A 12,663-nucleotide genomic window follows, 5' to 3' on the forward strand; every position below is an offset into this window, starting at 1 on the left:
CGGCACAGGTTACTTAGTGCTTGATTCTTGAATCATCAACTGTTCATTCTTTTAAACTACCATTATTCCGTCGCATTTCTATGAGTAAGTCAAACTTTCCCGATAATAAAAGCTCAAACTAAAAGAAGACATCACTATGAATCAGCATACTCTAATAAGTGCTTGTCTAGGTAGGTAGTTTTCGCAGCTCAACGTCCAGAACTTCGGGGTTACTTTAGAGATTGTATATCCACCACAGCATTTTTTCGCCGCAGTCGATGTTGTAAACTGTTGACGCACACCGTTAGAGGATGGAGGGCCTGGTACTTGCAGTCCTTTTCTCTTTCCTTCACTTTTCGCTGTTAAATGCCCAGTGATTATCGCAGTAGGAATGATAATTACTCCATATCCCATACTAACCATCAATTACATCAAGTATATCATAGTATCGTTCTATCAAATTTCCTACCTACCCCTTAATTGTTCCTATTAAATTTCCACTCTGATTCATAGGCATCTGCATCTTAATTTGCTGTTTATGATATAACAGCATTCCAACGATCAAAGGGGTTCGGAGGCTCGGATCCGCGGGATCTCTTCTAAGCGGAGCCGAACCGCAACGACTTCGATTGTAACTGTTCATCAAAATTGAATAATCCTGTGAAACAATGAGATTGACACGCGTTTCCCTCATGCCCCGGCTAAGACACCTTTCCTTTGATTAATATACACTCATTGTCAAAGTTGAGAATGGAAGCATTCCAGAGAATGTGACACCTGATCTAGCCCTTAGATAGGGTAACTATTCGGATTTCCAACTTCCACAGATCGGAAAGCTTATCAACAGTCGTAAACGGTGCTGCCATGTAATAAACTTGGCTATCGACTTTTTTCGGTTTCTATTTACATGTTTATATACCATCGCGTATGTAATTTATATATTTTAGAGATTACCTAGGTAGGTAGTATAGCTCCCATTGAATACGTTGAGACCTATAGAGCTTCAAAAGCTTAGCTAGAAGCTATTGTGCTTGCGTGTATAGAACCCTTTGTTAGTAGCATTGCTAATCATCGGACTAGATTACTACAAGGGGAAAGGTAGCTCAACTATCATATAAGGCTATCCAATGTGCTGCGATTTAGGTGAGCTATAGCTACGCCTACGGGACCGACCGAGATAGATGCAGGTGGGCAAAGAAAGAAAAATTGAATCTCGAACGATATCCCCAGATACTCATATATAGACGAAAAGATTCGGGTCCGCCGGATCTGAGATAATCGTCTTCTATTGCCTATCTGGGTAGGGTGATATCTTGAAAGGAGTCTTTCTACATGGCCATAACAGCGTCAGTAGGAAAATGCATATAGTATGTATATAAAGGAGGTTCACATCTCCCTGAAACCAGACTTTTCTGGTGAAAATTAGGTAGGTAAGGTAATAATACTATTCTCAACTACTCAGACTTCAATATGCAGGTAGTTTCGACACTCCTTCAATTTTTATATTTCGTGGCAGGGGCTTTAGTCATTGCCTCTCCTGTTGCCTCTCCTATCAACAGGCCTACACAAGGGGAATGTGTCATCGTTAAATGGGTGATCGATAAACTCGTTGGCATACAATTCGCAACACCATTCTGTTCGGATTATCTCCAGATCTCAAAGGCCACGAAGACATCATCTGTGCCCACTACGGCCTCAACCACAGCTACAACTACCAAGAGTAGTAGTTGGAATAGTACATCTACTGCGAATGGCACCGTGTAGGTAAATGATCTATATAATACACATAAGCAACATAAGCTCATCATACAAACAGTTCAGCAACTCCAGCAACGACGTATATAGAGGTTCGATCTCCAACTAAAGTCACTTCTCTGCCTGATGTCCTAGCTACTATTAAGCATGACGAGCTCTCAACGGCATGCGAGTGCTTTATCTCAGCACCCGCCACCACAGCTACAAGCACCTCCTCTTCGAGCATCACTGCAAACAGCCCCGTAGTCACCACTACAAGCACTGGCACTGGTTCAAGCGCTGGCACCGTGACCGCCAGCCCCACGACAACAACCACGTCCTGCCAAAAGCCAGGGCAATGCGGGCTCTCCTGGGCTCCATTCACCAACGGCACCGGGCAGACCTACAGCGAGACGAAGCCAGGACACCATAAGACCCAACCCCCTGAGCCCTCCGACACCACCTCCGCCCCCGCCAGCGGTGTTGTTAGCAACTCCGTTTCCCTATACCCAACCTTCCCATCCGTACTCCCCTTCCCCAACCAAACCACCAGCGCTACCTCCCCATCCTACAAACCGGCTCCTTCAGCGTCAGGCGGGATCCAAAACTATACCGGGGTCGTGCACGCGCGAAATCCAGGTTGGCTATAAGCTACAGTACTGACGGGAATGGGCTAGGTAGCGGAAGTGTTAGTTTCCACATGAACAGGGGTAAATATCTAGCGCTTCATGTTATGTACGAGTAGGCCTAGGGGGGTAACAGGTTTCAATTACGGCGTCGGACGGTACTGTCTATTACTTAGCCTCTGAAGCGACGGACTCTCGTTATCTCGTTCGCAATTCCTTCGCTTGGGTTGCTGAAAAGCACTTCCTTTCTTGTATATATTACTGTCAACCAAGAAAAGAAACGTAAAATTAAGAAAATGTCACAACTGTAATATCAGTGATAGGGTGGTAACGTTCACTAAATCAAGAATTAGACATCGATGAAGCTATTTTATTTTTCAGTAACTGTCGCCTGAACGCGGAGCAACGACGTTGTTTCTCTAGAAGCTCTAAGCTACCCTGTCTAAGGTCCACGACATACAAGCATGCCTAGTTCTTTGTCTACTCTGCTCCAGGACAAGGATTTCTTACGGGACCGAGGCCCCTATCTAACTAGACCTTTGATAAGCTATATACTAGAGTATCTTGGTCCCCCCTCGCCTAGACTCGACGTTCCATTGCCTTCTGTGTCACAGATGGACGATTGATGGACTAGCCTATGCCATGTATGCCATTCTTCAGTAGTGCAGCCATGCCTTGTCTACGTCCTCTAGCTCCTTCTATTCCCCCATATCGGAAGAAGCTCTTAGTCAAAGGCTTGCGCTGTTTTTTTTTTTCCAATTCTTTAAGCCAGATGTCCCAGCTCTCGATTTAAACCCCTAGCTTTGCCCCTTCCTAAAGAGGTACTCTAGACGTCTCATGAGTCTCCACGCGTTGTTCATATACACACTAAATAGTATGTAGTTATGTACTCTCGGACATAAACAAGCTTATCATCAAACCACATACGCTGGCCTTCCTGGCTTCCATCTGATCGAAGAAAAACTCAAACGATTTGACTTATATCATATCGAAAAGAGATGGTATAAAACCCGGTTGGTACCTATCTAAGTGATGTAAGAAAGAAAAGCTTGCTCAACTTGTTTGGGATACTTCTTACCGTCATCCTTTAACTTTTCGATTTGTTCATCAAGGTTATCATTGACGTCGGCATCAATGAATACCCGCTCCACCCCGCTCCCCCAATCCCTCTTCATCACTCTGGTATAATACCTCGTCTTCTGATAATGCACGTCCTCTCCCATCTCGGCCGTCTTCACCCAGCGACGGGTGTGGTGCCGGCTATGACCTCAGCTACCCCCACCTCGACGGGAACTCGAATAGGAGCGTCCTCCTCGTCAGGGGCTGCGAGGTCGGTGGGAGTCATAAGCAGGTCGGCCTCGGTCATAAAGGCCGTAGCTCAGGCGGCGGTCGAGCCCTCGGGGGGTGGAGCGAGCGGAGGGTGGACTGATTGATGGTGCCTTTCATGGGCATGTAGTCGGGATGTTTTCAGGACGGTGAAGTGGACAAATGTCTTCGTTAGATATGAGGCCGGTCATCGCGCTGGCTCCAGTAGGTCTCGAAAGCATTGCTCGACTCTTTTGGGGGGCCAATATTCTCTTAGTCCTTCCAATTTTCGTCCCCTTCAATGGCTTTGGCTTGGTTAACATAAAATGGAATTCCTTAGATTTGGCGCTCCTGTATCGACACGATTTTCTTCGATGCTAGCTTTGAGGCGAGGTTCTTAGCTCCGGCTGCGAGTAACTGAGTGCGCGAAATAAGTCTCTGACTGAACTCACACGTAATGACAGATACGGAATCAAGGTATGTACTTACGACCATCCATAACTCATGGAGATGTTTTTATGTGTACCTAGGTAAAACTTTGGGTAGGCCAACTATGAAGTCCCAGGCGATAGGTATAGCTGGAGAATCAACCAAGTATCTTTTTGGATTAGATCTGATTTCTTTGATACAGAGGAGAATGCGTTATTGATGTTGTGTTGCACCTAGTGTTGCTTGTTATCGCATGAAATTGCAGTGCCAAAAGTCTATATTGTTAGAGGAGAAGCCCGTGGTTGGAGATTGTCACAGAATAGGCGGTAGCAGTTAGCTCGCTGTAGACTCGCTATAGGTTCATGGAATAGTAATAGTTAGATTTGAACAGCGATTAACGCCCACCGTTTGTTTGAAGCCTTCGGCCTCTTTTATATTCGTCCGTACATGTTACACAACATACAGCTAGTACGTTGTTACCCTCTTAGGTGTGAATATGAGAATCTCGAGCACGATATCTAACGCACTCTAGACCCTCTTTCTCGAACTTAGAGAGTCTATTGAATTAAGTGCTTGTCGCTTGCTTAAAGTTGGCTGGTCTAGGTAGGTACCTAGGCATTTAAGTACCTAGTAGTTGCCATCAAGAGAAGCGTACCTTCTTTTCATAGTCTACCTAAGTACTTGCAATGGAATTATAGTGAACGGGGCACAGCTCTTGATAAGTCACTATTAACAATAAGAGAGGGTTCTGATATCCTAACACCTTAGTTGATGTCTCTAAGACGACTGATTGCTTGAATCTTTAATCTTTCCCCCAGGCCCCCATCTGAAATACCTGGGCAAACCAAAGCGACAATTGGTAATATGAATATCTGAAGCTTGGGCTGACCTCTATCTGGGTAGCGAGCTGATGAAGGCCCCTTTATATATCCCTTATAGTATTTGATGATGCCGTAAGTGTTATGATAGAGATGGGAAGCTTACGTTATAGGATCGATTGAAGCGCTCGACTTTCACGTAATCTTTTATTAACATGAAACAGCGAAGGAAGGAAGCCGATTTAGGATCTGAAAACCGATTTTTGCCCCCTATTTCCTTGACTAGTAGTCGTCAACACCCCTAGATTTTGAGAAGTCAAGGTCATTTCTATTATAGGGTTCTACCGAGAAATGTGTCTCGGAGGATGAAAAAGAATAACCAGACAGCATGACTGGAACGAAACGTACCTATCCAATATCTTCAAGTCAGATCGAAGCGGAAAGGGCAGTGGAGACACCGTGTACCGATTTTACCATATGTCTATTGATGTCCCAGTATACTGTGCATACTATGGAGATACACAATAATGCATTCGATATCTCCAGAGTCTTATACTTGCACAATTTCAAGGGTACCACAAGAGACATCTGGATCCGATCTTGAAATTCTCCGGAGAATTAAGGGACATTACAATGCTTGCCTGCCCTGTCTGATGTACGAAGCAAAGCCACCTGGGTGGTCTGACCTCGCAACAAACAGAACTGGAATTATCTTCTGATGAACCGATTATCCCGACGGAGATGAGGGAATAAGATCAACTCCGTTAGCACAGTCATCCAGTTACCGAGCATTCCGTCTGCCGGCCCCGGGGAATCGAGAGGGGGAAGTCACCGCTAGCTGCCTGTATGCACACTCAGCACTCGAGTGACTCGAGTCTAGACTGCAGTTGCACCAGTCCGTCTAGGGATTCTCACTGGAATTTACCACTCCAAGTTAAGGGGACGGCCCGCTCTCCCCTCCGGAAGTCTTCCGGCCACGTGGATGCCGAGTCAACACCACACGCTTCACACGTTCTGCTTGCAATTACAGGTCATTCAACTGCACATTCCTCACACGCCTAGACACTCTCAAACCATGCCATACCAACACGCCAATCGCGCCCTCGAATTCCAACGGTCGCCCATAGCACACTAGACCAGATCCAGCACCGTCGCTTGCGTTGTGCCGCAGGAAGACAACCGAGCTGACTGGCTTGCTTCGTCCCCAAATACGAAGGCTCACCTTACTGACCTTGCTCACCTAAGGCCGGGGCTATCAGGAACAAAGAAAATTGCCCAAGACGAGAATATGAAATTGAGACCCGTTTAGGAACAGGTACCTAACCCCAAGCAAGCCCGAGATAATCTTCAGGAACCGAGAGCCGGTCTTTGGGAGCACCCAATTTTGATCTGCATTCGAGTGGCGCGCGCCAACAGACGCCAATTACGGAGACTTGGCCAGACTGGCCTTGTTGCCCTGTGTTACACACAGTACGGAGATTTCCCAGAAATGCCGAGCCGGTGCTCCCCTTTTTCAAGCCTTTGTATTATTAAGAAAAAAAACCGAAAAAAAGAGCCCAACCTCGAGTATGAAATTCGAACATCGTATTGACGAGTTATTAATAACTTCTTTATCCGGTTTCGATAGGGCTATTATAACCCATAATAACCTATTATACATGTGGCGACAGCTGAAGTCACAGAGGCTAATAACTCAACAGGTTTTTCTTCTCTTTATTTTACGCTGTGACCTTGGAAAGCAATATGTGCGTTGTAATGGTTAAACTACACTGAGACATAGAGCTATTATTTGTATTGGCCCATTGGGCGGGAAGGCTTCGTCATGATGTCAGTGGCTTGTGACTAGACCGAAAATCCTCATCTTAAGATGTACGCAACACGCGCTAAGCCTGTCGCTATCTAGTAAAGAAAATCTGCTTCCCCTGGACTAGTGTCAAATTGACTGATTGACAACTCACAATTCATCAAAGCGACAGGAAGCTTATGTACAGCTTACAGAGGTGCCGCGCCAAAAAAAACCCGCATTCTCCAGGCTTGCATTCAGGGGTTCTTACTAACCCGGAAAACCCCGGACTAAACTCTCCGGACTTATTGCCGTGAGATGATCATCTCTAAAACTCGAACTCATTCCAAATTAGGTAGTTGTGCCTGATAATTTCCTAGAGGTAACACCTATCATCAATAATCATCGACAAAGAACTGGGCGCTTACACATCAATATTGGAGAGATAGGCAGGTAGGTACCTAGGTAGGTAGTATGATTATAGTCTAGATATCAACAACAACAGCTCTTTTATTGACTCCCAAATTGCCTAGCCAGCTACTCACTCTTAGGTAGCCCCATTGTCCATCCCATTAACCCCCGTTGATTGCCTATTGGCCCTTGTTAATCCTGTATGTACTGGCGACGCCTTACCACGCCTATTCTCTCCCTGTTCCTAGTGTGGTGTGTTATGTTCGTCGTCCATCCTCCACATCTCCAGTTATGGAGTTGAGCGATCCAAGAATTCCATCTAGATAATTGCTTTTTTTTCTTTGGTACATGCCGGTCTAACAATCGAATATTGCTGTAGACCCTCCCCTCGCGGTGGATGCTCATATACCGGGCCTGAGAACGAAATCCGAGCTAAGAATCGAACGTAGCATCGTCTAAATACGATGCTATGTATATGTGTGCGTAAAAACCCCGTAACTTTGTCCTAGAATCTCATTCTCCTAAAAACGCCGGCCTGGTATCTCGAAAATGCAATGCAAATGACTGAACCAATGTTGAACCCGACCGAAAAAAATCGTGTGCATCATTAACTGTTTTTTAATAAACGATTTCCTATCCGTCCCGAGGCAAATCCATCCACTCTCACTCCTGGTCAACTGGGTCTGGGTTCGTAGTTCGAAGTACTTTTCGCGAGTAGTCGTGGTTGTCCTGTAATGTGTTGATACTCTCGTGACTCTTGTTCTCGAAACGACTATAGATATTGGCAGCGTATGGGTCCATACGAGGGTCGTGGGGCATGTATCGACTATTCCTCCGACCCGACGAGGTATTATCGCCATCCCATACTGATGCCATCGCTGTGGTTGGTGTACTCATCATTCCGGCCGAGCTTCCCCGATGACTTCCTGGTGAATCTGAGATAGCATCCCCTTGTCCTCGTCTCCTACGGCGGAGATATAAGAAAACGCCGACTGCTACGGCAATGGCCACGATAGCTAATACGCCAATCGCAACGCCAACCGCGGCGCCTGTCGAAAGCCCGTGTTGACTGGTACTCGCTCCACTCGAGTCGCTGGCTGCTGTATCGGCCCCAGTTGTCGATGTAGGAGCTACAGTAACCGTCTGAAGACTGACGGTACCCCCTGCAGTAACTGTATGGACGGATACAGTCGGGGTAGTCGCCGTTGTTGCAGTAGTCCCTGATGAAACCTGAAACGAATCAGCACGCCTATCCCTGATAGAATGGCTTTACATCAAGGAAAGACAAGATATATCAGAAATTCGTAGCGCATACAGAAACAGTCGTCGTCGATTGAACTGTTGAAGAAGAGGAAGGAGAAGAAGCTGTAGGAGTGACAGTGACCGTATTATGTACGGTCTCCGTAACTTGGTCCTGATGTCGGACAGAGTTAAAACGAAATGTCCCCCCTAAGCGTATCGAAGAAAGAGAACCCAGACGACATGATTCGAAGAGGTACTAATTTCCTCAGAGAAAACAAAACTGGAACACTTACTTTTGTAGTCGTAGAGCTGGTGCCGCTACCTTTCGTGCCCGAAGGTGATTTACTTAAGGACATGTACCCATATAGTCCATCACCGCCGCAGGTATCAGACGGGTATCCGGGACAACTTGAACTGCATTTGGTGGTATCTTCTGTAGTCGAGTCATCGGGTGTGTAATTAGTACACCAACAATCGCTGGCCTGAACAACAGCATACGCAAAGCTATCCACGCAAAAGTTGTAACATAGTCCATCGGACTGAAATGTACTCGAATCTTTCAAGATATTAGCCTGTGGCATGAGATGATTCCAATATACAACTAATCTACTTACTGGCATTTGTTGTAGCGGTATTGATAGTTGCGCAATAAGCCATATCTAAGGCTGAGGCAATATGTATATTAGCCATGAAGGCTAAGAGGCCAAAGAAGGCCATAGTCCGGCTAGTGAAAGGCATGGTTCGGAGATGTTCGATATCTGAGGATCTAAACAGAAGTTTCTCTATTAGCAAACGTACAAGGTATCTAGGTAAGCAGCGATAACAACCAGCGACCGAAATTCACTCGTGTCGCCCAACCAAACAGGCTGTCAACAAGTAAAGACTTACCAAAATCTAACGAAGGAAGTTGTCTTGAATACCAGTCAAACAACCTGAAAAAAGACTGCATAAACGTCACAGGCAACGAGGAATGGTGCTCTCGAATATGGCCATGACAAGTAAAGCAGTTCCCAATTGAAGAGAGCGGGTATTCCGAAAGGTTACTGGCTTTCGGAAACAAAGCCTGTAACAAGCCGGTAAACGATATCGTTGAACTGCAATGCCTTAAAGAGAGGCGGAGGAAGGCACGGTTCACGATGTAGTATGGACCGCCAAGTCTCAAAAAAAGAGAAGAAAGCACGAGCGAACGGACGGGGAACAGAGTGGAAGGGATAGACAGGCCTTAAAGGTGGTATGTGTGGGTGTGGATAGCAGGCTAACAGGGTACGAAAGCAGGGAAGATAGAGCAAGGATTAGCGGGTGGAGGAAACGGATTGGATAAGGTAAGGATGGTAGGTATTAGGTACTAGGTAGCAGCGGTCGTCGGTCGGGAGAAGCTGGGTGCAGCAGCGAACACTGAACACTGGGCACTGAGCAGTGAGCACTGCTGTATGCAGATTGCCAAGTCCAGGACCGATCGGTTGGTGGGTGACCTTTAGTGACCGTAAATAAGTGGGTGTAGGTTCGCTCAAATTCGACTTTGCCGACCCAAAGAGAGATTGACGTTGATATTTCTTTCTATCGGTCTATCTCGTGTAAGTTGAAGCCGTTTCTTGTTTCTCGTTTCCTGCTTCTCTTTTTTTTGGGACTAGCCCTGCAGGTATAGTAGCTAGTAGCTCGTAGTTGAGAAGAAGAGAGACAAAGGCCAAAGGGCGAAAAGATTGTATTGATACGCAGGACGGTGTAGCAAATTCCGAAAGCAATCAGTTTTCAGTTTTGTCTGTAACTAATAACTCGAGAGGAATTTCCCACGCGGACAGGGGTGGGCTGCCTTGAGCAAGCCACGGCGAAGAATGAATGGGGGTCGAGCGAAACTCGGGAACGAAAAAGAGAAAAAAGGACCGGAAACTGCCGTTTCTGTTGGACTCTCAAGGTCTCAAGCTGTGGCAATGGTATGGTATAGATAAGAATTACGAGCGAATTGAGCAATGTAGCTATATGGAACAAGGACAGGATGATATTAAGGACTGGGTGAACAAAAAGGATGGAAATAAAATGTTGGAATGAAGTGAGTGGTAGGATTTGGTGAGAAGAATTCTAGGAAACTCTAGGAATAACGAATAACAGTTGATAGAAGCCTCAGAAGCTAAAAATTTCAAGATACTTGGAAGACATTTGAATATTGAAGACGATGTATGTACAATGTTACGAAGTGGTGCCCTTTCGGGCTTAGACGACAACGCCGGCCAATCTATCAACCTCTAAGCCATCGTTTTAAGTTAAGGTAGGTACCTGCCTACCCGACTAACGCCAGCTGAACTCTAAGTAGCTTCCACTTTAGAAGCATTTTAAGGCTTTACTGGCCAACCAAACATCGACTCAACGCCTGCCAACGTTATTCGTAAGGCCCCCATTTTATTAGACCCGTTGGCAGCTCAGGCAGTTTCAAACGATAGAGGAACAGCTAAATTCAATGGCCACACAGGGAAGGTGAGCTGGGGTCTAAACATCACCTGTCGTCACTATTTTGTAAACGCTCGCTAATTCGACGTAATCCTACCAACCTCTTGGATCCACGAAATCACGAAACCACGACCGTACATACATATCGATATGTACCTAGGTATGTATTCGTATATTATCGGACCCTCTTGTTTCACTCTGTACCTCGCCTGCTTTTCAAAGATGCGTCTCGAGCTGCGACAGCATATATTCAGCTAACTTCCACATATAAGGGATCAAGGATTCAGAGACACGAGATGCCGCTAATTTCGGTAATACACCCATACATATACCCATACAGAGCCCATATAAATCATGATAATATGTAAACCAGACGATGGCTTATTATTTATTTTCATCGCGTATATTGCGCATGCATAGGATATGCATGTGCATGACGATTACTTCCCACTGGACATCTGGATATCTTAAACCACCACTCAACGGCAACGCCACACTTTAGCTCACCTTTAGTCTCGATACCTAGGTGTCAACAGGAGATACACGGTAGTTACGGTGTGGCTTCACGGTTTCGTGGTTTCGATTTATGGCTTCAGGTTGATATACATACCTAAGGTACCTTATAGAAGAGACATCAAGAAATTATAAACTCGTCCGGCAACCCACGTGTTAACACCGACATTAAAGCCATTACAACAACCTCCGTCACGCTACAACCGAATTGCTTACATCCGTTTATGTTACTTCTCTTTTTGCTTCACAACATGTTCCACGACGTAATACAGCTGCAGGGTCGGAATTAAGGTCGCCCTGTCAATTGACCGGCGGTACGACAGTTTAAGGTCATGATGGGGGACGAAAGCTACGTACACTGCCGGGTTAAAAGTTTAAGTCCGTTTTGTTAAGCCTTAAATAGTGCTAAAACCTTACTCCTAATCGGGGAAAGCTTATACTTAATTAGGTAATTTGAACTTTATTATTTTATAATTTTAATTTTTATTTTTATAATAATATTTTTTAAAATTATTATAATTTAATAAAAAAAATTTACGTTTTAAATAAAAATTTAAATTTATAAATTATATTTTATTAAAATTAATTTTATTTAAATATATTAATATTATTTTAATATTTTTTTAATACGATTAAATTTATAATTATACGCGAAAAAATACGTAAAAATAATATGTTTTTTTCGTATATTAAAAAGTTACGATATTTTTCGAAAAAAAATCGAAATTATTTATATAATATTATATATTATATTAATTTTTATATATTAAATCGAAATTTTTTTATTTATAAAGTTTAATTTTAAAAAATTAAAATAAAAAATGTAAAAAGTTTAATTTTATTAAATTATTTACGTTAAAAAAATATTTATATAACTTAATAAAAAATTATATAAATTAATAAGTTTTTATTTTTATTTTTAATATTTTATATTTATTTAATACGTAAAATTTATTTACGTTTTATAAATTATATTTTTAATAAAATTATTAAAAAAAGTTTATTATTTTTTAAAAATTATTTTATAAAAAATTAAATTATTAAATTTAATTTATTATAAATATCGTTATAAAAATATTTTATTTATTATTTAAAAATAAATAATCGTTAATTTATTATAATTAACGTTATTTTCGTTATTAAAGTTTAATTTAATAAGTTTTATTAAAATTTTAATTACGTACGATAATTTTTTAATTAAAATATTTATATAAAATTAATTTAGTTAAAATTTTTTTTTAATTTTACGGGTATATATTCGATATTTTTTTTAATATTTTTTATTATACGTATAATTTCGAAAATGTTTTTATTTAATAATTATAATTATAAATTTTCCGGTATATTCGTTTCGTTTTAATTATATTTATTATTAAATCGA

General features: G+C 43.0%; 2 protein-coding genes across 2 annotated transcripts; one reads left to right on the top strand and one right to left on the bottom strand.

Annotated features, from left to right (window-relative positions):
* The first annotated feature begins 1,414 nt into the window (after positions 1-1,414).
* GGS22DRAFT_196695 (uncharacterized protein) lies at positions 1,415-2,375 on the top strand. The gene is made up of 2 exons (XM_047965874.1): positions 1,415-1,739; positions 1,796-2,375. The coding sequence occupies exons 1-2, from the start codon at positions 1,450-1,452 to the stop codon at positions 2,361-2,363; spliced, it is 858 nt and encodes a 285-aa protein (XP_047822736.1). The 5' UTR covers positions 1,415-1,449; the 3' UTR covers positions 2,364-2,375.
* Positions 2,376-7,748: 5,373 nt separating this feature from the next.
* GGS22DRAFT_184479 (uncharacterized protein) lies at positions 7,749-9,065 on the bottom strand (the record flags this gene model as incomplete). Its single annotated transcript, XM_047964194.1, has 4 exons — positions 7,749-8,315; positions 8,401-8,499; positions 8,621-8,883; positions 8,942-9,065. 4 exons carry the CDS (start codon positions 9,063-9,065, stop codon positions 7,749-7,751), a joined length of 1,053 nt encoding a protein of 350 aa, XP_047822737.1.
* Between the last annotated feature and the right edge of the window lie 3,598 nt (positions 9,066-12,663).

Source organism: Annulohypoxylon maeteangense (genome assembly GCF_022496945.1).
Source record: "Annulohypoxylon maeteangense strain CBS 123835 unplaced genomic scaffold GGS22scaffold_2, whole genome shotgun sequence".
Classification (NCBI taxonomy): Eukaryota; Fungi; Ascomycota; class Sordariomycetes; order Xylariales; family Hypoxylaceae; genus Annulohypoxylon; species Annulohypoxylon maeteangense.